The sequence below is a fragment of the Pelophylax lessonae genome, assembly GCF_965119305.1.
Source record: "Pelophylax lessonae genome assembly, chromosome: 3".
Taxonomy (NCBI): Eukaryota; Metazoa; Chordata; class Amphibia; order Anura; family Ranidae; genus Pelophylax; species Pelophylax lessonae.
This window is the reverse complement of record NC_138770.1, coordinates 200568417-200595490: the sequence shown is the minus strand read 5'-3', so window position 1 is coordinate 200595490 and position 27074 is coordinate 200568417. Positions and strand designations below refer to the sequence as shown.

The window sequence follows — 27074 nt, the reverse complement described above, 5'->3', positions numbered from 1 at the left end:
ATTAGAGGGTACATTTTAGTGTATACCCAGTCTTCTGTCTGTGGTCTCTTTTGTGACTTCCTTTGTAACATATAATCTATATCCTTTTCTTCCTTGATAGTGGCTGCACAGGGCACTCTGTAAAGGTGGGGAACTCCAGGAGACTTTGGAACAGCAGATGAAACCTTTATTTTCTTGCTTGGAACCAATGAGACATTTTCACGAAGAATTTTTGCACCAGCTGGAGGATGTCCTCAACCTTTGGTATCTACTGTAGCTTACAAACTGAGAAGTGATGGACGTTGTGCTTAGACCTAGTCAAATGAATCTAGCTACATTGTATAAACTGCACAGTAATAATGGGCGGTGCGCCCGACAAAGTCCCCGCTGAGCAGGCAGATGACAGCTCCATCTCCGCACTGTGTTTTCATTGATGGAGCTGTCAGAGCCCTGCTCTCCTCTATGGGAGATCGGATGATAACGGACCGCCTGTCCGTTTTTCATCCGATCTTATCTGATCCTCCAGACGCATGGAAAATAGGGTTTCCATCCATCCAGATTTCACAAACAGGATCGGATAGCAGCGGGTGTCAGTGGTGATGTCTCCGCTGATATCCGCTGCTCCACAGGGCTGCATGGAGCATCAAATTCGGTCCTCCTGAAAAACCGACAGGCGGACTGGATTGGAAAGCCCGTGTGAAAGGTACCTTATTACTCTTTTCCCATGCTCAATCTACTTCCAAATCCTCCCCAATGATTATGGAGTTGCAAGCAAAACCCAAGAAAGTCTTAAATAAAAGGTCAACTTTTTTTTTTTTGCCATAGAGCAGGTTGGGAGCTGGTACTGCTTAAGATACATCCAAGTTTCTGGCTGCGCCTTTTCTATTCGCCCTTAAATAGGCTATGCTACAGCCAACCAAGGTCTTGCTTCATTTTCCTCCATGTGACACAATAAAGTTGGTTTTTGCTGAACATCCCAGATTATTACCACACCCCATATTATTGGTACACATCACAGTAGTTAATGTCTCTGCTATCTAAGAAGGGGAGGCTGTGGTATAATCACTAAATATTACAAATAACATAGCTGGTAAAGCGCTAAAGTTTAAAGCCTAGCTTCCCGTCAACTCAGGGGGGCCTACAAAGAGAATATACATAATACAACAATTACTATATCAGTTCTCCCGAAGATAGCTTATTATATAAGCAGTATGGGGCATGGAGAGGACAAGACCATAGTAAGAAGGGTATGTCTAGGAAGACACATTTCATGTGATTACACTATTCACTCCTCTTACAAAGGCCCAAAGGTAGAACCTCAGTTCGATAAAGGAATAATATCACACATTTTGCCTGGGAGCCTCTCATGCCAGCCATAAAATGAGGATGTCAAATGTTGAGACATCTGTCCACCCTCAAACGCAGTAGTGCATCACCAACACCCATCATTGCCTTCTCTTCAATTTGGCCAAAAGATGAGAGCATTGCATCTGTGCTGAAAATGTCATAGAACTGATTGGCACACTATTACATATTTTCCCAGCTTACTGGCAATTTTTTTTGTGTGATAAGTACTTTTAATTCTCAGTGGGTTCTTAAAGTGGTTGTAAAGTCCTAATCATCAATAACTTGCATCCCCTCTGTTTTATCAAGATACAAAGTTACTGTTTTTTTTTTTTCATTCTAATCCTAAATACTTTTTCTCACAGCACGACTGTACTGTCACATGTCCTCCTCAGCTCTCCTTCCCCGATCTAAGGAGAGTGGTGGGAGGGGCTGAGATGCCCCTCTGACATCAGCCCGCCAGCAGAGGGAGGTAACGTGACCGCACATCGGTGCTGTGCAAGATAGTGTTTAAGATTAGAATTCTAACCACTTGCCTACTGTGCACTTAAACACCCTTCCCATCCAGGCCAATTTTCAGCTTTCAGCGCTGTCACACTTTGACTGAAAAGTTTTTCTTATTTTCTGCGAGTAAATTTTGAAAATAAATTTTTCTCCTTCACTGATGTGCGCTGATGAGGCGGCACTGATGGGCACTGATAGGCTGCACTGATGAGGTGGCACGTATGGGCACTAATGAGGTGGCACTTATGGGCACTGATGAGGAGGTACTAATATGCCGCACTGATGAGCACTGATAGGCGGCACTGATAGGCGGCACTGATAGGCGGCACTGCTGAGCACTGATAGGCGGCACTGCTGAGCACTGATAGGCGGCACTGCTGAGCACTGAGAGGCGGCACTGCTGGGCACTGAGAGGCGGCACTGCTGGGCACTGAGAGGTGGCACTGCTGGGCACTGACGGGCGGCACTGATGGGCACTGGCGGATGGCACTGGACACTGATGGGCGGCACTGATGGGCAGCACCATCAGTGCCCACACTCAGTGCCCATAGTGCTGCCAGTCAGTGCTCATCAGTGCCTAGATGAGCAGGCACTGATGGGCACTGACTAGCAGCACTATGGGCACTGATTGTGGGCATTGATGGGGGGCACTGATGGCGGGCACTGTGGGCACTGATGGGGGGGCACTGTGTGTGTGTTTTTACCTTCAGTAATCAGGGCACTGGTGATCGGTGCCCTGATTACATTCTCCTGTGTCCCCGGCGCTGTGAGGCTCCCCCTCCTTCCTCACACTGCAGGCTCCGTGTGAGGAAGGAGCGCCGGCGATGAGAGATGATCTCATATGTTTACATATGAGATCATCGCTTATTGGACGGCCCGATCACGTGGTGAATGGCCGCTGTGACACAGATTTTCCCCGCAGCGCGCTCGCGGGAGCGCGCTGGGGGCGTGTCACTGGGAGGCCATTTAAAAATGGCCTCCCGAAAATTTGAGTCCGCCCTGCAGCCGTATATAGGCTGTAGCGCGGATGGGAAGAAGCTAAAAACCACAAACACACTACTTTGTTGATAAAACCAAGGAGATGCAAGTTATTTTGAAATGTTACTTTAAAGCCACAAGCAATGGCAGCAGGAGAGGAGGAGTGAAATTTACTGGCAGAACGCCAAAAATTTACGGACGGCACCAATTTTTTACTGGCACTGCAAAAAATGTAGATAAAATAGCCGTTTTCAGTGCTAAACCGTGCAAATATGAATAATTAATCTATAAACATGTAGATAGTGCTATTAGCAATGTGTTTAAGTTGACAAAAGTCATAAACCATATTTGCCTGCATCAGATCGCATGGTACAAAAGTACAATCTGCTGTGGTTGCAGTGCAGTAAATTTTAAAACGTAGTGCATGCACTTCTTTTGGTGCGGTGTGATTTCACTCCATTCATTTTGAATGGCCTGAAATCGCACCGCACAGAACTGCACGTGAATTGTACAGGAACGCGCAGCGTGTTCCTGTGCAATTCCCAGTGTGAACCGCCCCTAAAACAAATATTTCATGAAATCAGATACACTGAGCATACATTCATTTTCCAAACACTGACATGAGACACGTGCCTGGGTTCTAAGTGATTACAGTAAACATTATAGCCAGCTGGTGTTACCTAACCAGCCACACTTACCTTACAAACTTCCTTCCTAAACTCAGGGGGCCATTCTCCTATCCATCAAAGCCAAGCAAAGTTTAACACACTGTGCACAGAAAACTCCTTCACCTTCATATCCCCCACACCAGCTCCAAGTAAAGCACACAAGTAACAATTATGAACATAATAGAGTGAAGAAGAAAAGAGAAAAGAATACACATTGGCGCAGAGATTTACACATTCTCTCCTTGGTTGTCAAACACCAGGGCCCTCAGAACAAGACATCAGTTTTGTAAGAAAGTGTCCAATCAGTTGTAAAATGACCTGTCTTCTTCCCCCCCCCCCCCCCATGAATGTGACTGTGTGTGCCTGTGTCTTACCTTAGCAATACCGTCCGTCCTGAACACATATGCGGGCAGCGGGCTACTTTCCCTGACATGTTCCAGGTCAGGGTCACAAGTCTCGCCGCAGCGCGGCCAGCGCCAGCAAGACAGTGGAGGAGGAGGGGGGGGGGTGTCTATGGGGTTTGAGAAGGGGAGATTTCTGGGGGGGGTTTGAGGAGGGGAGATGTCTGGGGGGGGGTGTTCTGAGGAGTTGTTCTGGGGTGTTTGAGAAGATGAAGGGTCTGAGGAGGGGAGATGTCTGGGGGGGGGTGTTCTGAGGAGTTGTTCTGGGGTGTTTGAGGAGATGAAGGGTTTGAGGAGGGGAGAGGTCTGGGGGGGGGGGTGTTCTGAGGAGTTGTTCTGGGGTGTTTGAGGAGATGAAGGGTCTGAGGAGCTGAGGAGTCTGAGGTCTCACTGCAGTGGCGCTCTCTATTGCCACCTGGAGGCTGGAGGGAGAAGAAGTCTACTGTCAGTGCTCATCGGGCCATGGGCAGGGCAGAGGGCACACAGGCGGAGCCGGAGGCGGTCACGTCAGGCGGGGAGGACTCGGAGTCGGAGCAAGTGAGTTCACTTCAGAAGTGTCCGGAGATGACCGAGGCGCACGCGGCGCATGCGCAGTCGCATTGTCTCGCCGCAGCCATCATTTTAACTGGCACTTTTCTCCTGCTACGGGCATTTACGGGCAGGAGAAAAGTGCCCTGATTTTACAGGCCGTCCGTGAATATACGGACGGTTGGCAACACGGAATGACAGAGGCACATAAAATGACCACAATATCCTGGATCAGCAGCCGTAATTACCGTGGTCAATACACAGAGGGGAGGGGAACAGGGAAACAGGAGGGAACAGGAACAGGCAGGATCACCTAGATATTTTGCACCATAGGAAGGGACAAATTACACTACAGAAGCACAATGCTTTAGATCATGCCTTAAAAGAACAGAAGCTTTTTTTTTTTTTTTTCCCTTTTAGGGTTACAATTGTTTAATGCAACTGCTTGATGAGCTAATGTAAGCAATTATCTTCTGTACCTTGCAAGATGGGTCATGCATGGTTACTCTTAGAATCAGGAAGATCCAGCCTGGGTGACCAAACTAAGGATATTTTCAGCTAGCTCACTTATCTTTCTGTACCCACAAGCCTCAAGTCTGCTGACAATGTGTATAACAATGATGATCATTAATTTAGCTTTTGGCCCAGTGACTTTAGAATGGACATGAGCATTCTGGAAATTATTATAATTATCATACAGTAATTATATAGCATCAACAGAATGAGGGGATCTGTGTAAGGTAGGTAGATCAAGAAAACAAGTAGCAAGGTTAATGAGTGAAAATTAGTTGTAATAAGCCAGACTATTAAGAATTTAAACAAAACTGCACCTAGTGCTTCTACATATGTAGCTAGTATTTGCTCTTTTTACTCTCAAGTTTCTATCTTGATTTGCTTGCAGGGAAGGAAAATCTGCACATACTAAGGACATGCAAATACTTGGAGATTTCATGTTAAGAAAAATGACTGCCTTGCGGGTGAGATTATGAGTATGTATGTTTGTTTCCTGTTTGTAACTGAGAATTTGTAGCTCACCAAATCCAAGATATACAATTTACAGGTCATATGCAGGAGGGAAAGGCAATCAACCATTCACTGCTTTTATTTTTATAGTGTGGAAAAGTTAGAACCTCTGTTGGCATCTTCTTGTTGCCTGCAGCCCCAGTAGGAAAATCTCCCCTCTTTTCCTATCCCACTAAAGCTGGATACACACTATACAATTTTCTTTAGACTTTTTCCTTTAGACTTACCAAAACCTTATAATATTAGGTCAAACCTAAACACTTTCAATTTGTATGAAATCAGGCAGGCCCTTGCACTACAGAGTTGAAGGTAAATCTAATGGAAATCTACCAACAAAAGTTGTATAGTGTGTATCCAGCTTAACGCTATCACAAAGGCAGAAAGTGAAGGGAAATCTCCTTACATAGATAACAATAAAAAACTAACAGAAGCTCTCTAACGCATGGGTGCTTAACCTGTGGCCCTCCATCTATCAAACTATAACAGTGTTACACCAAACCAGAGGAATCTCTTCCAGCAAGAATTCTATTTTGGTCTAAGGCCCCTTTCACACAGGCGGACCGTTCAGATCCGCCTGTCCGTTTTTTTGGCGGATCTGAACGATCCCCTCATGCATCTCTATGGGGGATCGGATGTCAGCGGAGACATGTCCGCTGACATCCGATCTGATCCGATCCATCAAATCTGGACGGATGGAAACCCTATTTTCCATCCGTCCAGCGGATTGGATCGGATGAGAACGGACCGACGGTCCGTTCCCATCCGATTTCCCCCATAGAGATGCATGGGGACCTGACAGCTGTGTCTCCGCACACAGCGCGGAGACACAGCTGTCATTCTCCTGCTCAGCGTGGGATCGGCGGCTCGAGAAAAACGGAATCCGTCCAACTGACGGATAGTGTGAAAGGAGCCTAATTGTAACGGAGCCAATCCAGGAGTACCTAGCCAAGCATCCCATACACTGTATGTTCAAATTTTGTTGGACTGGGGGCGTGGCCTGGAGCGGCATGTGAGAGGACGCATCTCACCGAGCTCCCGCAGGTATCTGCAACTACGATCCTTTTCCCGGTCTCCACGGTTGCTTACCGGGTCGCCGCCGTATCTCCACACCTTAGGGCACACGTCGGGACTCTCTTCTTCTCGTGTCCGGGTGATGCTCCGCCGCCAGACCCGTGGGGACACTAAGATGCCTGGGAACCAAGATGGCGCCGCACCCGGCCTCCCACAGCGTCCTTCCAAAAGCTCGGAGAACTCTGCCTCCTCCTCAAGTAAGTCCCCTAAACCATCGAAGCACCCGCTGAAGGAGCCACAGCGTGACATGCGCTTCTATGCCCAAAAATCCCCTGGCTCTGTGGGGAAGGGGAAGGAGAAAGACTCGAGCGCTGCTACCAGCTCTGCTGACCCTGGGCCGGTCATCCCGGGAGGGATTGAGCCTGGGGATGAGGCCTGTGCTGCTGAGATCCCAGGTGGCATGGAGGAGGGGGATGGGGATGAGGATGTGCAGCCCATGCTAGCGGACATACTACGGGCCATAAACCGCTGCAATGCCTTGGTGGACCACCTTAAGAAGCAGTTTGGGGGCCTGACCGAAGCTGTGTCCCTTCTTCGGCAGGACCTCCAGAAGGTCAGGGAGCGCACCACTGCCGTAGAGGGGCGAGTCAGTGACATGGAGGATCAGATTCCCCCCCCTGACCAGGGAGTCCAGACAGACAGCAGGTCTGGCCAGAGCCTTGGAGCAGAGGGCTGAGGATGTGGAAAACCGTCTCCGGCGGAACAACATAAGAATTGTTGGCCTCCCAGAGAAGGTGGAAGGCAGAGACCCCACAGAATTTGTGGAATCATGGCTGAAGGACACTTTTGGCGGGGACGCCTTTTCCTCTCTGTATGCTGTGGAGCGAGCCCATAGAGTTCCCCCCCCCCCCCCGACCCCTGCAACCGGGACGCCCGCCGAGAACCATGCTGGCCCGCCTGCTTAATTACCGAGACAAGGAGACCATCCTGAGGCTGGCGCGGGAAAGGCAAGATGTTCAGTACAACGGGGTGCGTGTCTCGTTTTATCCGGACTTTTCCGCTGAGGTGCAGAGGAGCAGGGCGAAATTCTTCGCTGTCAAGCAACGACTGCAGAAACTACAGGCCTCGTACGCTATGCTGTACCCGGCGAAGTTTCGTTTCATTGCTGGAGGTCAACACCACTTTTCTCTTACGTCCTCCGACAGTCGCCGCCACTTCATAATCTTCACTAATGGGGTAATTGACCTTTGCTCCGCAGGAGTAGCTAGGCAACAAGATTTGTTAATATCAAAGCTTTTAGCATATCACACCCCTAGGGGGTGGTCCCTCAGTCAATACCTCCCTGTTTCCAGCATTCTCAACTCAGTTTTCAATTGCCTAGCTTAGGAGTGGCTGGCTGTTTCCTGTGCTGGGGCTTTCAGTCTCAGCCTTCTATCCTCTATTTGATTTTATTTCAAGTATTTTTCTCTTTCTTTTACTTAGCTGTTTTTTTCTCAGCATTAGTTTAGTTTAGTTTTTTCCTCGGATGAAGATGATCATGCGGAGCTGGGTTTCGGTCTGGCCAACCTGGATCCCAGGGCTGAGGGCCAGGGGTTTCCCCAGCCTGCCATCAAGCGTTCAGCTCAGGTTTTCCTGGCATATTGAACGACCCATCCCTGCTCGCTGCAGGGATGCTGCCTGTGAGGTGGCTACCTCACCGGACGCCATTTGCGGTTTCGCACCGCAGTCCACTTCGTCCTGGCTACGACACTCCCTGTCCTCAGTACAGCGGTTTGGTCGCTAGAGAAGGCTCCCCACGCCATCCGGATTGGTAATTAAATTTCTATGTGGGGACCTGTCTGTTTGGGTGTCAGTCTGTGACTGTGTGACCCTGCATGTCTGTGTAAGTGCTGAGCTCCCTGTCAGATTCCTGTGTGGAATAGCTGCCTTTCTGTGGGCTGCGGGGGGGGGGGGGGGGGCTCTCCCGCTCTGCTGTGTGAGATGTATGGGGCAGACTGGGCTCAGACATGCATTTTTTCTTGGCAAACTGTGATGACCGGCCCTGTGTGTTACAGCGCAGTGTTTTGGCGCCAAACGCCGCCATTTTGCCGGCTATCGCTCCTGCGAGCACATGTCAGCGCCATTTTCTTGTTGCCTTGATTCCCTCAGCCGAGCGCCCATGTTTGTGAAGCCTTCATAGGCTATATAGGGCGGTCAGTCATTGCATCACTTCCTTTTGCTCTGGAACAGCGATCGGTGGCAGCAGTCTGTGTGGTCTCTCCAGGTTTTTACCTTCCTTATCCTGTATTTCCTTGCTCAGTGCTCCTTATCCCTGCGGGGGTCGGTGCATACAGTAGTGTGCGGTGGGCTGCGCTCGCCGCGGTCTTAAAGGGACAGTACTTTATTTCAGTTGATACTGGGGCATGGATTCCCAGGATTGCAAGTTTCCTCCCACCTTGGTGGGGGGGCCAAGGGGCTGCTGCATCCCCCGAGGGGGCTGATCTGGCTGCTGTTGTAGCGAACTTGGCTTCTCAGGTGCAGATGCTAATGGCTGATCGATCCGCAAAACGGCCCAGGTTATCCATTTCCTCGGATTCAGGGGGCGATGGGGCTGCTTTGGCTGGAGTGCCCTTCTCAGGGTCTCGTTCATCTCTGGACCTTGTGGGGTCTGAGGGGGAGGCTGAGGTAGAAGGAGTTGATACTTCTCCCCCTGGCTCACCTGAAGAGCTTGCACTCATGGATGAGTTGATTACTTCTATCAAGGAAACACTGCATCTGCAGGATGAACCGTGTCCTCCTGCTTTGATGTCCTCTTATGGGACGAAAAGGAAGCGCAAATCAGCGCAGGTTTTTCCCTGCCCTGCGGAATTTCAGCGCGCTGTTGATGAGCAATGGTGCAATTTAAAGAAGCCTTTTACTGTGCCAAGTAAGTTCAGGCTGCGTTATCCGTTTACACCCACCACTGATGAGCGTTGGTGTGTGCCGCCTCAGGTGGATCACGCGGTGACAGTTTTGAATAAATCCACTGCGATTCCTGCTGAGGATACCCCGGTGTTCGGGACCCTACAGACAGGAGATTGGAGTCTCTGGCCCATCATTCTTATACGGTTGCTGGTTCTATGCTGAAGCCTATTTTTGCTTCCATTATGGCAGCCCAAGCTATTGCGGATTGGACGCAGGTGCTCCGGCGCACCCTGGTGGCTGACTCTGCTCCGCCGACAACGTTGGCTATGGTGGATCAAATTCATCAGGGTGTCATGTATTTGTGCGATGCGGACTTGGATTTAGTCCCTTTGGCTGCACGCCTCTCCAGTGTCGCGGTGTTGAACCGTCGTCTGATATGGCTGAAATGTTGGTCGGTTGACCAATCTTCTCGCAAGACTCTAGCTAATCTTCCCTACGCGGGATCTCGCCTTTTTGGGGAGTCTTTGGATTCTCTGATAAAGGGAATTTCCGGGGGAAAGAGCACTCTTACCCCAAACTCACAAGAATAAGTTTGTTCGCGGTAAGAAGAATCTCGTTTAGGCCCTCTCAGGGGTCCTTTCGTGCCTTTCAGTCGCAATACAAGGGCAAGCCCTTCAAGGGCCAAGGCTCCCAGAAGAAGCCGTGGGCAGGTAAGCAGAAGTCCGGCCAGTCAGGGTCTGCTGCCCATACCAATTCGGCCTGAAGGGGCGCCCTCACCCGGTTCTGGGGTGGGGGGGACGTTTGCTCGGTTTTCTTCAACCCTGGCTGGCCCGCATTCGGGACAGGTGGGTTCAGGAAATCGTTCGTTCTGAATACAAGATCGAGTTTCTCTCTCGGCCGGCGAGCAGATTTTTTCCCTCAAATCTTCAGCTGTCTCCGGAGCGTTTGCAGGATCTGCACCTGGCGGTGCGGGATCTGCGGGCCCAAGGAGTGGTGGTTCCGGTGCCTCATCGGGACAGATTTCGGGGGTTCTACTCCAATCTGTTCGCTGTGCCCAGAAAGGAGGGCAAAGTGCGTCCGATTCTGGACTTGAAAGCTCTGAACCGCTTTGTGCGGGTTCGCAAGTTCCGCATGGAATCCCTGCGCTCGGTGGTGGCTGCCCTGGTTCCGGGGGAATTCATGGCCTCCATCGATCTGAAGGATGCGTACCTTCACATCCCCATTTTCGAGGGTCACCAGAGGTACCTTCAATTCGCCATTGTAGAGGATCACTGCCAATTCGTGGCGTTACCCTTCGGTCTCGATTCGGCTCTGCGGGTTTTCACCAAGGTGCTTGCGCCGGTCCTGGCTTTATTGAGAGCCCAGGGCGTCTCTGTCTTGGGATATCTGGACGATATCTTGCTTCGGTCTGCGACCAGTCAGGGCCTGGTGAACGACCTATCACGATGCAGACTCTGCAGGAGTTTGGTTGGACGATAAATTTTCCAAAATCAACGTTGTGTCCGTCGGTTCGTTTTCCCTACCTGGGGATGATCCTGGACTCTGCTCAAGCGAAGGTCTTCCTGCCGGAAGACAAGCTCCGGCCACTTCAGGACGAGGTCAGGTCCCTCAGGGACACTCAGTGCTCGTCCCTCCGGACATGTATGAGATGTCTGGGTCTAATGGTCTCGGCTTTCGAGGCGATTCCCTTCGCCCAGTTTCACGCGCGGGGTCTTCAGGCGGAGATCTTGGCCAAGTGGGACGGGCGTCCGCAATCTCTGGATCGGCAGCTTTCATTGAGCCGCCACACCCGAAGGGGTCTTTTGTGGTGGCTCCAGTCCCCGGCGGTGTCGGGGGGCAAGTCCTTTCATCCCTTGTCGTGGACGGTGATCACCATGGATGCCAGCCTGTCGGGCTGGGGTGGTGTTCTGGGCATTCTGTCCGCCCAGGGAACTTGGTCGGAGGAGGAATCCTCCCTTCTGATCAACATTCTGGAATTGCGAGCGATAAAACTTTGCCTTCTGCGTTGGTCGGAACGGCTTCAGGGCCGTCCGGTTCGGGTTCAGACGGACAATGCCACAGCAGTGGCCTACATCAACCATCAAGGGGGCACCAGGAGTGCCCGTGCTGCTCGGGAAGTAAACAGCATTCTGTTGTGGGCAGAGACGCACGTCCCGGCGATAACGGCTGTACACATTCCGGGGGTGGAGAACTGGCAGGCGGACTATCTGAGTCGCCAGACCCTGGACCAGGGGGAATGGTCCCTTCACCCGGATGTCTTCCAGATGTTGTGCGCGAAGTGGGGTCTTCCAGATGTGGACCTGTTCGCGTCTCGTCTGAACAACAAGGTGGAATGGTTCGTGGCAAGGACGCGCGATCCTCGGGCAGACGCCTCAGACGCGTTTGTGGTGCCCTGGCATCAGTATCGTCTGATGTATGCCTTTCCACCGATTCAGCTGCTGTCCAGGCTGCTTCGCAGGCTGGCCTCGGAACCGCACGCGGTGATTCTGGTGGCACCGGACTGGCCTCGCCGGTCTTGGTACGCAGACCTCATAAATCTGGCAGTCGACGCTCCGTGGCGTCTGCCGCTTCGGGACGACCTTCTGTCTCAAGGGCCGATATTCCATCCTGCTTTACAGTCGCTGGCTTTAACGGCCTGGCTGTTGAAAGCCAGGTCCTGAAGGATAGGGGTCTCTCCCCTGAGGTCATTCCCACTTTGATCAAGGCTAGAAAAGCCTCTTCGGGAAAAATTTACTACCGTACTTGGAAAGCGTACTTAGCCTGGTGTGAGTCCAAGGGGGTATTCTCCTCGCTCATACTTGGTGTCAAGAGTGTTGGCTTTCCTCCAAACTGGTGTGGACCAGCGTTTGGCTCTGGCCACAATTAAGGGTCAGATTTCTGCGCTGGCCGTTCTTTTTCAGCGCCCAGTGGCGTCTAATTCATTGATTAGCACCTTTGTTCAGGGGGTGCGACATTTGGCCCCTCCTAGGAGGAAACCTTTGCTCCCATGGGACTTGAACTTGGTTCTGTCCGTGTTACAACAGGCTCCCTTTGAAAAGATCAGGGAGATCTCGTTGTCTCTGTTGTCCAAGAAGGTTGCCTTTTTGGTAGCGATCACTTCGGCTCGCAGGGTGTCGGAGCTGGCGGCTTTGTCCTGCAGCTCTCCCTACTTGGTGATTCACTTGGATAAGGTGGTCTTGCGACCTAACCCATCCTTTCTTCCGAAAAGGATCTCGGAGTTTCACCTGAATGAGGACATTGTCTTTTGCGCGAAGCCTAAGCATCCGAAGGAGGTGGCTTTGCATGCCTTGGATGTTGTTCGGGCGATCAGGGTTTACCTGTCATCGACTAAGTCCTTTCGCAAGTCGCATTCCCTATTCGTCCTTCCAGAGGGACCTCGGAAGGGCATGGCGGCGTCGGCTGCTACCATCGCCAAATGGATCAGACAGACGATTGTGCAAGCCTATGCTTTGAATGGGAAAGGTTCCTCCTTTCCCTGTGAAGGCACACTCTACCAGATCTCTGAGTACGTCTTGGGCCTATCGTCATCAGGCTTCTGTGGCCCAGGTGTGTAAGGCGGCGACTTGGTCGTCCGTTCACACCTTCTCAAAATTTTACAAAGTGGATGTTCAGGCATCGGCAGATGCTTCCTTTGGCCGTAAAGTTCTTAGTGCGGCAGTGCCTTAAGGTCCCTTGTTTGGGCCCTTGGCTGTTGGGGTGTTTTTACCCCTGAGTTACTTGTTCTTCCTGGGTTGTTGCTCCTGTTGAGCACGTTTTCCTGTTGCCAGGTTGGTTCTCTTGCTTTGGTAAGGTTCCTTTCTCTGATGTGGGTACTGCGTTGCTTTATGCGCGGCTGCGTTTTTTCCCACCCCTCATGTCTACACTGCTTTGGGACGTCCCCATTAGTGAAGATTATGAAGTGGCGGCGACTGTCGGAGGATGTAAGAGAAAACTGAATTTTTGTAAAATGTTACCGTAAAATTCCTTTCTCTGAGTCCTCCGACAGTCGCCGCCTCCGCCCCTCTTTTGGGGTTTGTTTATGTACTCTACTGCTATGCTAATGAAACAGAGTTGAGAATGCTGGAAACAGGGAGGTATTGACTGAGGGACCACCCCCTAGGGGTGTGATATGCTAAAAGCTTTGATATTAACAAATCTTGTTGCCTAGCTACTCCTGCGGAGCAAAGGTCAATTACCCCATTAGTGAAGATTATGAAGTGGCGGCGACTGTCGGAGGACTCAGAGAAAGGAATTTTACGGTAAGATTTTACAAAAATTCAGTTTTTTGAGGATCCGTCCGAAGCTTCGTCCTGGATTGACCACAACGAGCACCTTCTTCACCCACGTCAGCCACCTCCAAATGATGGTGCGGATTGAGCCTGGGGCGAGTGCTCTCAGTCCTGTCGTTTTGTGGGGCGGTGACCCCCTAATCCCTTTTAGTGTTTTTATCTTGGAGATCTGTTGGGATACGTGATTTTTTTCTATGGTCTGTTTTTGGAGCTTCAAGGATCTGTCCATGCAGCAGAACTTTGGTTCCTCTGCCTGTTTGCTTTTGTCCCTTCCCCCACTATTCCCCCCCCCCTTATTTTTTTATTTTATGTTCTCACAGCAGCGGACAGTCTGCTTTCTTTTTGATGCTGCTGGGACCTGTTGTCCTGGGTGAGGGTGGGGGTGAAGATTTGGGGGTCTTCTTGGGGACACGGACTGCTGCTCTGGTGACTGTGGACCCTGCTCCTGGGAGCTGGTGTACTGGGTCGGGGTCCCCACGGACCGGAGTACTGTTGTTTTGTTTTTTTTCTACCTGTTGGAGGGTCATGTTGGCCTTCCTGTTTTGGAGTCTGGAGCCTGCTTACACATCCCGCTGGACTGCTGATGGCCGAGCGTGCCAGGAGTGCCTCTGCCGCTGCCCCCTGTTTCGGCTGCTGTGGCCCCTATGGGCCTGCCCTATTGTGTCTCCTGTTGTATTGATGTACTGCCACCCACCATGACTGCGGTTCCAATTGTCTCCTGGAACGTCCGGGGGTTGCGGGACCCTCTTAAGAGGTCTATGGTCTCTGCGGCCCTGCGCAGGCATTTTCCAGCCATTTGCTCCTTACAGGAGACGCACTTTGATGCGGACTCGCGATCCTGGCTGCATTATGTCTGGGCGGGCTGGGAATACCATTCCACTCACACCTCGTACTCCCGGGGGGTTAGTGTGTTGGTCCATCGGTCCCTCGACTTTCAGGAGCATCACAGCCTAATTGACAGTGAGGGGCGGTTCGTATTTATCCATTGTAGATTGTATACTGTACACTGTGTTCTGGCCTTCATCTATATACCGCCACCGTTCCATAGTGAGATTCTGAGAAAGCTGGTGGTATATCTTGTGAACCGTCCGGAAGTCCCGGTATATATTGTGGGTGACTTTAATTGTGTGTTTGATACTCAGTTGGATCGGCACTCTGCTGCGGTGGGGAGTGGAGGGGTGGGGCGCTCGGCACTGGCAAAATTTGGCGGAGAGCTGGGTTGGATTGACCTCTAGCGGCTCCGTAATCCAGGAGCCAGGGTCTTTTCATGCTTCTCGAAAACCCATACCTCCCTTTCGCGCATAGACCTATGCCTCTGCTCCACCCCCGTCATCAGATTTGTAGAGGATGTCCAATACGCTCCTCGGGGCGTCTCGGATCATTCCCCACTAGTGGTGTACCTGGCGGTGCGCCCCAGTGCCACGTTGCAGAGGGCTCCATGGAAGTTAAACGCTTTCTGGTTGCACCTGTTCCCTTCTCATGACCGTCTTAGAGCTGCTATGAGGGAGTTCTGGGTGGTTCATAATGCTGTAGGGGAGCGGGGCATTCAGTGGGAAGCCTTTAAGGCCTATCTACGTGGCTTGTTCATTCGAGAGGTTCAGGCCATTAAGAAAAACACGGCTGCTCAGGGGACACAGGCTGAGGGATTGGTGACCCAGCTGGAGGCCCGCTATGTGGCGGACCCCTCGGAGGCCAACAGGGAGGGATGGCTGGCGGCCCAGGAGGCTCTTCTCCGCATCAACACTTCAGGTGCTGAGCGGCGGAGGTTCTTTCAGCGGCAGGCATACTATGAGGAGGGGGAGTCCACTGGTCGCCTTTTGGCCAGGATTGCCCGCTCTCATCAAATGACGCCGCCTATAGGAGCACTTAGAAACTGCGAGGGTTGGGTAGTTAACGCCCCTGATCAGGTCATGGATGTTTTGCTGGAATATTATGAGTCCCTGTATAGATCCCGTGCGGAGCACTCTGCCGCGGAGCTTTTGGAGTATGTGGGTTCTATCCCCCTGCCTTCCTTGTTGGACTCGGAGTGGGCCTTACTTGAGGCTCCTCTGACCTTGGAGGAACGGCAGTGTGCCTCGGCGTCCTTTCCCAATTCCAAGGCACCGGGGGAGGATGGGATACCGATGGAGGTGTATAAGGAATACGCGGAGGAGACGCTGCCCCATCTTCTGGAGGTCTTTGCGGAGGCTAAGCGGAATATGCGGTTGCCTCTTTCCATGACCAAGGCTAACATTATCCTTTTGTTGAAGCCGGGGAAGGAGGGTCTGGACCCTGGGTCTTACCGCCCTATCTCGCTTTTACAGAGCGATATAAAAATTTTGGCAAAAGCTTTGGCGTTGCGGCTTAATCAGGTGGTTGCGTCTATCATCCACTCCGATCAGTCGGGGTTCATGCCACAAAAGTTGACGTCCATTAATCTCCGTCGCTTGTTTCTGAATTTACAGTCCCAGGCGGATAATGGGGGTAGTAGGGCACTGCTTGACGCACAAAAAGCGTTTGATAGTGTAGAATGGGACTACCTGTGGGCAGTCATGTCCCGGTTTGGGTTTGGCGAGAATTTTATTTCCTAGGTGCAGCTCCTCTATCATGACCCAATGGCCGCTATTAGAGAGGGGGGCAGGGTGTCTCACCCCTTCTCCCTTTTCAGGGGTACACGTCAAGGGTGCCCCCTGTCGCCTTTAATTTTTGCCCTGGCCATAGAGCCCCTCGCTGCTCTTGTCAGATCTAATCAGTCAATAGTGGGTTTCCGCTACGGCACTATGGAGGAAAAAATTATGTTATACGCTGATGACACCATGCTGCTGTTAGGCAACACGTCGGGCTCCCTGACGGAGGCTATGACAGTCATTACGACTTTTGGCTCATACTCCGGCCTGCTTATTAATTGGACCAAGTCCTCCTTGATGTTGTTAGATGATACCCGGGGCTCGCAGGCGGTCGGGGTGGCTGGGATTCCCCTGTCCTCTGAATTCCGTTATTTGGGGCTGCAGGTGACTCCACAGCCACTAGATTATGTACGCCTCAATCTAGCCCCCCTTCTCGCTCGGTTCAGGGATAAAGTCAAGGTTTGGTCCAGGCTGCGCATGTCTTTGGCGGGCCGGGCCAATCTTATAAAAATGATACTTATGCCCCAACTCCTGTATGCTCTTCACAATTCGCCGGTGGTTATCCCTCTGCGAGTGTTTAGAATTAATACCATTTTTCAATCTCTTTTGTGGCTCTCTAAAAACCCCAGAATCAAGTTAGAACACCTTCAGCGTCCCAAGGACTTGGGGGGCCTGGCGGTACCCAATCCCTGGTTGTACTACCTAGCTTCACAGCTACAACAAATTGCCCGGGCTATGAGTGAGGGGGGGGGGTCTGTTGCAGGCCTTCTGACCCGCCGGGGAGAGCTGGCGTCGCATTTGGAGTCGCTGCGGCTGGGAAAGTCTAGCAAACGGTTTCCGACGTATGTCCTCATGCAAAAAATCTGGAACAAGGCTCGCCAGTTGCAGCAGGTAGTGGGATATACGGCCTTCAGCCCTATTTGGGCGAATGCCAGATACCCTGAGCTGGCTGTGCTGCCATATGGCGCTAAGTGGTTGGGGTTTGGCGTTTCCCATTTGAAACATATATTCTGCGGTGGGGTGCTCCGCTCCTTTGATGCACTGAGGGAGGCTTTTCATCTTCCTCGGCCCATGCAGTTCTACTACTTCCAGCTACACCATGCTGTCAGGGCCCAGGAGGGGGAGGATATTTGGGTTCAGTCACCTGCACCAATATTTCACTTTATGTCTACGGTCCGTGAATTTAAGGGATTTATCTCACATTGTTATTCCCTGTTGCTGGGGACTTTTATGGATCGTCATCCGCTTCGTATGGTTCCCCATTGGGAGCGGGACGTGGGAGTTTTTGAGGATGAGCAGTGGGAGGAGGCCCTGCAGGCGGTACAGCTTAGCTCCCTTAACGTGGCTCAGCGACTGTCTCAACTATATATTGTGTATGGAACCCACTACATTACGGTCAGACTACATAGGATGGATAGGAGAGACTCTCCTCTGTGTGGTAGGTGCATGAGGGATCATGGTGACTTGTTGCATCTCCTGTGGCAGTGCCCCAAGCTTCATGTGTATTGGAGGGATGTGCTTGGGACAATCTCAGGGGCCTTCGGGGTTCGGGTGCAGGAGGATCCCAAAGTTTGCTTGCTGGGCATCCTGAGTGGTGATCAGGCCCCGCTGCCAGCTCTGCAGGCCATTGGCCGGGCGCTGTTTCAGGCAAAAAAAGCTGATTTTGCGGCACTGGATTTCCCTGAGGGCTCCTTTGGTTAAAGAGTGGATTGCTGCAATGGGTGACACGCTTCGTTTAGAAAAATATATCTACCAACATAGGGGCAACCCTAGAAAATTTGACACGCTGTGGACCCCGTTGTTGGCCGTCCCGGGCCTGGCCCCGGTGGACCTGGTCCTTAATAATATCTTGGCGGGGGTGGTGTGAGTACTGGGGGGCCGGCCATGCTGGATACTGTTTCCATTCCAACCTCCACTTCTGTGTTCGCTGAGGGGGGGGCGGTGTGGGCGGCTAGGACGGGCATATACCTACTTCTCTGGATGGGTAAGATGTATTAACTGAGTGGCGGCTGTGCTAACGTTGCATGTTGTTTATATATGCATGTGTACATTGCGGGTTGTGCTGAGTGTGCTCTGGACTCTGTTGTTATGTTATGTATCTGTTTGTACATTTCAATAAAGTTTTCTCTTGATTTAAAAAAAAATTTTGTTGGACTATCTCTGTGCTGATAAACCAGTTTCTCCCTTAGCAGAGCTATATTGTCAGCGGTAACCTATTCGTTATGGGAGGGGGGTCTTGTAGAGAGCCATTTCTGCGCTATAAGTTTCCAAGCAATGAATAGAACTTTAATAATAGCTATGTATGTGTGTGGTGTATACGTATATCTCCTCATTTAACCAGCCCAGTAAGCAGAGTTTAGGCTCTAGCGTAAAAGTAAGTTTCCATAACCTGTTAATAAATCTGATCACCTGTTTCCAGTATCTCACCAATTTTGGGCACTTCCATAACATATGAAGGAAAGTGCCGTTGTCCTCGACACATCTCGGGCATAGGGGAGTATCCCTTCTATTCTAGGCATGTAGTTTATTAAGTGTACGATAGGTGCGGTGTATGATCAAAAGCTGAGTGAGCGTCTTGGCTGATGACAAAGAAACCGTAGGTAAATTATCACGTATAGCACACCATACCTCATCTGAAATATGTCCTAAGTCTTCTGAACATTGAGTTCTACACTTGTGAGACATGGCTTTGGAAACCTGGGACTTAAGGGAACTGTACAAGGGCGAAATATGATTTACCAAATCACATATTCTATCAATACTTTCAACTCAGACATGCCATTTCCTCCCAATCCAGGTTGTCTACATGGGTACTGGTTAAGCCTAAGATACTTACACAACTTGTAACATTGCCTTCTATAAAAAGACATATTCCTTCCTCGGTGTCTGGAAGTCTTTCACTAGTTGACCATGGTAGAGTTGTGGAATGTAGGTAAGACCATACCTGGATCAGGTTGTGAATCCCTGTAGTTTCTGGAGTTCAAAGTAATTACTATTGTTAAAAATAAGAGTGAAAGTGGTAAAACCCAAACGGTGGAAATGTTGTTTAGCTTTACACCAGATTTTATCTATTAAGGCTAAAGTAGGGTATTGAGAGAGGACTCTAAATTGCTTCCAGACAATCTATTAGATTGTTGTTAGATAGCATGGTTGCTAGTATGTGTTTAATGGGATCGTGAAAATTGGGATTGCCAGGCTGTGGGGTGCTGTAGTTGTCCATCCATGTAGTAATAGAAGGGATTGGGTACCGCCAGCCCACCTGCATCTTGTGGTTCCTGTAGTGTTTCAAGTTTAATACGAGGGGTTTGTTTTCTCCATATCAACACACAAAAAATGGTATTACATTTTTTGAAAATATGGATGCTAATAGGGACATTAGGGGGGGGGGCATATAGAAGTTGAGGACCTCAATACATTTTTATTAGATTACATCTCTCAACTACTGATAATGGTAGTTTTATCCAGCTAGCACAATAATTTACCTTAATCTTCACATTTCTACTTGTCTGTTATAGGCATTGCTCCCATCATTGCATAAATTAGAAGAAGTCTTTCTGGAGATGCAAAGGAAAACTCATGGGAAGCATGAGGTGGATGTTCTATTGCAAGAATTTGAACAACAGAGATTATGTTATTTGCCACTCAGCTGTCTTCTGTTGAAGCCTCTGCAGCGCCCCCTACAGTATGAAAAATTACTAGAGCGTCTGTGTCGCCATTATCCGCCTTCACACCATGATTATAACAACTGCCAAAGTAAGCTTTCCTTGTCTACGGAATTAACCAGACAACATTCATATTTGTTCCCTCTGGATCGGTTTACTATACCTAAGTGTTCTGTTATATATGTTTGATAAGTGCTAAAAATACCTGTTGATCCTGGTAAAATTTAAATAGAACTATAATAAGAAAATAGACATTGTGGGAAGGGCTGCTAGAATATTCTAATGGATATTGGCACTCCTACTTCCCCAAATTAAAGCTGACAATTGGCACAAAAAAAATTCTTTCATGGTTAATGACCTAGCTTACCTGTAAAGAAATAGTCATACGTTGTGCAGGCAGATGAATTGTGTAGAAATCTGTGCAGGGATGTCCAGTCCTCTTACTGCTGCTGAACCTTTGGTGCTGAGGAAATTAGTCGCTCTGAGTCTTCTGCGAAGCTGCAGTAAACAAGCTCTCAATAGGGACCCGCTCCCTCCACCCTCATCCTCCATCAGGAAAAGTTTTCATAGTGTACGGTACATGTACCATGACTTCTGAATGGGGGAGAGTCTGATGAATTACAGGATTCTTCCCAATTCAGAGGCTAGATTACAAGCTTTGTATACTATAAAACACTTTTTGTTGTAGAGGACGGGGCTGGTCTCCATCGGAAGCTTGTTCGCTGAAGCTGCAGTGAAGACTGAACAAGATTTCAAAGGGCTCTATCTCACCTGTACAAGGTGGGACATACTTCCTTAAAAATAGGTTAAGTCATTAAAGCAACAGAGATGCGCTCAACAGAGTGGGGCTAAACTTCAGCTTTAACCCCTGTAATTGAGCGGGGGAGGGCGCAGTAACGCCTTCAAAAAAAGGACCACAAAAAGCGGCTACAACCACTGCAGCTGTCTATTTACCATCAAGACAACACACATATGCTAGGAATCATTCTGAGAGCCAATAATTCTGCTACACCAGATCAGAATTCTACTACCTGGAGGTGCTCTGCCTGAACGCAAAGAACAGATTGCTTATTTGCACTTTTCTTTGTTATTCACGTTTATTTTTCTGTTGCTGTTCTTGTCAGTTTTATACATTCTGTTTCTGTAAATATTTTACTAGATCTGAACTTTCATGGCGGTGTGTATTAGACATTTCTTAGACCTCATTTACACTTCATGTAGCGGGAACGCGCATTCCCACTCACATTTTCTGTGCACATTAGCACGTGTTGTGCGTAGGGTAACCCATTCACTTGAATAGTCTGCCTTAAGCATAACAAAAGCTCCAGAACCTTTTCGGATGTGGAGCATCGCATGTTTTCTCAACGCATGCTTTGGTGCGTTTGTGGTGTGTTTACTATGTCACAAAACGCACGTATGCTAAGCACATTTAGGGTGTCATTAACAATGTCTCCTCAATTTCTGACAAAACGCGCGTTTCCTGTGCACTTTGTCACGCATTCAAACCATGCGTGAATGCGGCCTTAAGGCCAAAATTGTTAAGTATAACAGATCCTATGAACGGTGTTTGTGTGTGTGCCTTTAGAACACATTGTAGCAGCTGTTTTGCTGTATGAATGGTTAACTGCAGAGCTAACCAACACAGTGCTGATCACTCTGTCTGCTAGCACTTAGATTATGGTCCCACATGCTGTAAAATATCTGTGCAGTATGAGGCCAGCTATCCTCACAATGGTTAGGGATACCACTGTGGTCACACATTTGTGACAGCAGCCGGGATCGGTCATTTCTCACAACTACATCAAAGAGATGGTAAGCTTAAGTGATTAAAAATGACAACTGTCTCTCTCTAGATGAAAATGATTACTGTTAACTGATAAAAATGGGAAATGTTGGTTGAAATTACTTTTCAGTTTTAAAGGAGAAGTACAGCCATAGCTTGTTTCCCTGTACTTCTCCTGTGATCCATTTTCAACTGATAGTAGGCTGAAGGCTGCTGTCGGCTGACGTCACAGAGTCGGTCCAGGCATGGAAAAGTTCATGACCATATGGTTGGGATCTACCCAGGAGCTTGGACCGGCACCTGGCTCAGCCTCTCAGCGAGCTGTCAAGACCCTGAGCCAGCCAGTTCCACTCCCGCCCCCTCAAAGTCCAGCTCTATAGTGATGCGGGGGAGCGCAGAGCAGAGAGCCGGTGACTGAGAGTCACCAGCGTTCTGCTCATGGAGCACTGAGTGATCAGTGTTGTTTGTTTCTACATTTTCAGTCTTAGAGCCGGCAGGGGACAGATGCAATATCGGAGCGATGCTGCAGTATGATTTGTAAAAAGAAAAAAAAAATTCCCAAACTTCTCTTTTAAACGATATTATTAGTACAAGAAATAAAGGTTTATATTATAGGGATTTTACAGTGCAAATACTGTGTATATGTGCTACTATTCAAATTGCAGGCCATTCGAAACAGCAGCCAATCACTCTAAAATTGTGCATAACACAATTGTCTAAACACGTACCACATCATGTTAATATTTGATGCACAAGCTTCATAAAAAAAAAAAAAAACAATAAACTCCCTCTACCTTCCCTGACTGAGCCAAATCCTTCTTTGTGTGTCTCATATTCTCTCTCTCCCAGACACTGCAGCTCATGGTAGGAGGGTACAGCAACCGAGGCAGTGTTGTCAATCCAGAAAGCAGGGAGCAAGGTTAAGTACTGATCAAGCCACAGGCTTGTGTCTGATCATTTTGCTGGTTACCTGTTCAGTTTTACCTGTTTTGGTTTTGTTGCTTCTACTCAATGCTAATGCTGTATGCCAATATTGTATTTGGTTAACCCCCTACTTCATGAATATGTTGTTCATATATATGCTCAAATAACAGCTCAGAGACAGGGGTTTTAATAATTACAGCGTTCATGTTTTCAACATAACCAGTCTGCTAGTGGTTTATCATTCTTACCATAATTTACGCATTTAAATTTAGTCTCAGTAAAGACCCAGGGCATAGGAAGTAAATAATACACAGTATAAAAAAATGTTTGCATGTGTTACAAATCTGGGTTGTATACTTTTTTGAAATGTCTGCATCTTAAAAAGTATGACATTTTGTATGCTACTTAAACCGAAGCTCCCAAATATCCCTGATTTTGAGGGACTTTCCCTTATTTGGAACAAAGTCCCTCTGTCCCTCTTTCCTCCTCATTTGTCCCTCATTTTGGTCTGATCTATATTGTTGTATATAAAATGCACGATTTATCATTTAAAAGGTGTTTCCCAGTTCTAAACCTTTTATCCACTTTCTAAATTGCTGCATTTGTATAGTTTAAAAGCCAGTATAAGGAATTAGTAGTGGTAAAAAAAAAGCACTTTTTTTTTTTTTTTTGTATAATTCTCCTTTAAGGGGACATGGTAGGGGGGTGTGTCATTTTACCTACATACTTTTGATAATAGGTGTTCCTCGTTCCCATCTCAAAAAGTTGGGAGGTATGCGTAAACTATTTTAGAAGAATTTTGTATATGATCTGACTGCATCTGCACAGGCGACTAGCTCCCCAACTTCTCCTGATTCGCATCCATTTTCTGGATTGGTCAAATGTGCTATTTTTGGCTGTGCCCACAACATCTGCTGGCAGATATCCAGCACTGTGGCATAGTCACACAGTAAGTTCCACACCAGACCTCATTCAGCACAGGGTTTCGGTATGGTTCGGTGCACCAATCCAGTGTCTGAATCGAGGTCTGTGTATGTTGGATTTGTTTTTCTGGACTCAATATCTGGCTTGGCTTTTGGAATTGGACTTTGCTTATCCCTTGACTCCTGCTATCTGCACTTGCCCCCTTTAAACTTGGATTTGTGATCTCTGCTCACTATCTCCTGCCTGCCCTGACCTTTTTCACTTGCAAACCACATGGGGTCTGCAGCCTTTCCTGGCCTCCTGATCATGGCTATGCCTTGAGATCTGAAGCTTTACTACAGTTCTTCAGTACTGCGGTTACCAGCCATATATTCATAGGAACATGTGGGTAGATTTCCTGAGTCAATAAAAACTGCTACCAGATTGTAGTTACAATGCCATACCCCTACACTGGGGTAGTTGTAAACCTATTACTGGAGCAAACATCCAACAATTTATTCAAATTCTATTGATTTGATGATTAGAGCCTTTCCTTTTTCTATCAGTTAATAAGATTTCAAATACTATTCCATGATATGACAAACTCGTTATTCTCATTCGTGGAAAGGTGAGTTAAGTAGATGTCTGTAATTCTTTGTAGAGGTGGTGATGGGGGGAAGCGAGTTTTTAATCTTGTCTGTGCTTCGTGTTCCTGTTAGGTAGGTGTAATGATCACCCTTGAACTCTTCTCAGTCTGCTGGTTATTATTCGGGCACTGCAGCTTAGGTCTCTGCAGCGCACACATATCTCATTTAGAAGTGCCTAAGTAGACTGCTGAATATTTGGCCTGTGCCTGATCAGCTTGTCTGTGCTTATTCTGATAATTGACCTGGTATGTCTGCTATTGTCAGTTTGTGCCGTCTACCAGTCTGGAAGCTTGACTACTTAGTATTAGTTTGTATGTGCCTAATCTGAACCATTAGCCAACCCATTCCGTCAATTTCTGCTGCTGTTCTGCCCATCTATTTGGGGACCTAGTGTCCTAGCATCTGTCCTGCCTGTTAGTTGGCTGTTGCCCCTGGGGACACAGTGGGTTCACGAATGTCTGACAGCAGTGGAAAAAATCATCTAGCCTGCACTATCTTGGAGAAGCTGTGGAAATAAGATCACCATCAGGATTTTTCCTGTACATCTCTAGGTGGTTTGCTCTGTACTCTCAGCAGCCATTCAGAAATTTAGCTGGTTGCACTTTCCTGACATACAGACAGCAAATTATGATAAACACTGTGTTTGTCACAGGGGCTTTAGGTGAGGCCAGTGCGGTGAGTTCTCGCCTTCGACACCGTCTGCTGCACTTACAGAACCTACAAAGACTGGACCAGCTTGAGAGAGATCTGCTGGGAGGAGAACACCTGTCTTCACCAGGTCGTGTAAGTATTACAAAGTTATGTTCATGCTAAAATATGCTGTTTATTTCCTATGGTGATATATTTTTGTTTTTTTCTCCAGGAATTTATTAGAGAGGGCTGTCTATACAAACTGACCAAGAATGGCTTGCAGCCACGCATGTTTTACCTTGTAAGTATGCTCTACAAACATGGAAGACTGGTATAGTGGGACCGGTGAAACTTTGTGTTGCTATGATTCAAGACCACAAACACAAAATAGGATAATCTTTTTTTGCTCTCAATGTGTGCAAAGTTTTCATACGGACAACCCCTGGTCCTCTGGACCCTTTATACAGTATCTCACAAAAGTGAGTACACCCCTCACATTTTTGTAAACATTTTATTATATTGTTTAATGTGACAACACTAAAGAAATGACACTTTGCTACAATGTAAAGTAGTGAGTGTACAGCTTGTATAACAGTGTAAATTTGCTGTCTCCTCAAAATAACTCCACACACAGCCATTAATGTCTAAACCGCAGGCAACAAAAGTGAGTACACCCCTAAGTTAAAATGTCCAAATTGGGCACAAAGTGTCAATATATTGTGTGGCCACAATTATTTTCCAGCACTGCCTTAACCCTCTTAGGCATGGAGTTCACCAGAGCTTCACAGGTTGTCACTGGAGTCCTCTTCCACTCCTCCATGATGACTTTACGGAGCTGGTGGATGTTAGAGACCTTTTGCTCCTCCACCTTCTGTTTGAGGATGCCCCAAAGATGCTCAATAGGGATAATGGTCTGGAGACATACTTGGCCAGTCCATCACCTTTATCCTCAGCTTCTTTAGCAAGGCAGTGGTCATCTTGGAGGTGTGTTTGGGGTCGTTATCATGTTGGAATACTGCCCTGCAGCCCAGTCTCCGAAGGGAGGGGATCATGCTCTGCTTCAGTATGTCACAGTACATGTTGGCATTCATGGTTCCCTTATTAAACTGTAGCTCCCCAGTGCCGGCAGCACTCATGCAGCCTTAGACTATGACATTCCCACCACCATGCTTGACTGTAGGCAAGATACACTTGTCTTTGTACTCCTCACCTGGTTGCCACCACACACGCTTGACACCATTTGAACCAAATAAGTTTATCTTGGTCTTATCGGACCACAGGACATGGTTCCAGTAATCCATGTCCCTAGCCTGCTTGTCTTCAGAAAACTGTTTGCGGGCTTTCTTGTGCATAATCTTTAGAAAAAGCTTCCTTCTGGGACGACAGCCATGCAGACCAATTTGATGCAGTGTGCAGCGTATGGTCTGAGCACTGACAGGCTGACCCCCCCCCCCACCCCTTCAACCTCAATGCTGGCAGCTTTCATACATCTATTTCCCAAAGACAACCTCTGGATATGATGCTGAGCATGTGCACTCAACTTCTTTGGTCGACCATGGCAAGGCCTGTTCTAAGTGGAACCTGTCCTGTTAAACCACTGTATGGTCTTGGCCACCAGGCTGCAGCTCAGTTTCAGGGTCTTGGCAATCCTCTTATAGCCTAGGCCATCTTAATGTAGAGCAACAACCCGTTTTTTCAGATCCTCAGAGAGTTCTTTGCCATGAGGTGCCATGTTAAACTTCCAGTGACCAGTATGAGAGAGTGATAGCAATAACACTAAATTTAACACACCTGATCCCCATTCACACCTGAGACCTTGTAATACTAACGAGTCACATGACACCAGGGAGGGAAAATGGCTAATTAGGCCCAATTTGGACATTTCAACTTAGGGGTGTACTCACTTTTGTTGCCAGCAGGTTAGACATTAATGGCTGTGTGTTGAGTTATTTTGAAGAGACAGCAAATTTACACTGTTATACAAGCTGTACACTCACTACTTTACATAGTAGCAAAGTGTCATCTCTTCAGTGTTGTCACATGAAGGCCCCATGCACACGGGGCGTTAGAAAAAACGTACGTCAAAGTTAGTTCTGACGCCGGAAAAAGCAGCTGTAAAAACGTGCTTTCAGTAGCTTTTTCCATTGGCGTTATTGCACGTTTTGCCACGTTGCTTTTAGCAGCGTTTTTTTTTCTTCCATTCAAAATCAATGGTTCCCTATGGGAGCCTATTGATTTGAATGGAGGTCGCACCGCAACACCGCAAGTCGGATCCGACTTGCGGGGCGACTTGCGCTGTGAGAATCTTGAGGGGGAACTCCACGCCAAAATG

General features: G+C 48.5%; 1 protein-coding gene across 2 annotated transcripts in view; it reads left to right on the top strand.

The window, feature by feature from the left end:
- The window catches only part of FARP2 (FERM, ARH/RhoGEF and pleckstrin domain protein 2), a 217130-nt gene that overhangs the window by 138717 nt on the left and 51339 nt on the right, over nt 1-27074 (top strand). For both annotated transcript variants that reach the window (XR_014225029.1, XM_082250070.1), the window contains exons 15-19: nt 101-243; nt 5304-5379; nt 19709-19946; nt 24765-24895; nt 24975-25043. Coding sequence is in view for 1 of the 2 variants with exons in the window: in XM_082250070.1 (XP_082106196.1) it covers nt 101-243; nt 5304-5379; nt 19709-19946; nt 24765-24895; nt 24975-25043 (657 nt within the window). In the remaining variant the exon portion in view is untranslated. The remainder of the gene's footprint in view (nt 1-100; nt 244-5303; nt 5380-19708; nt 19947-24764; nt 24896-24974; nt 25044-27074) is intronic.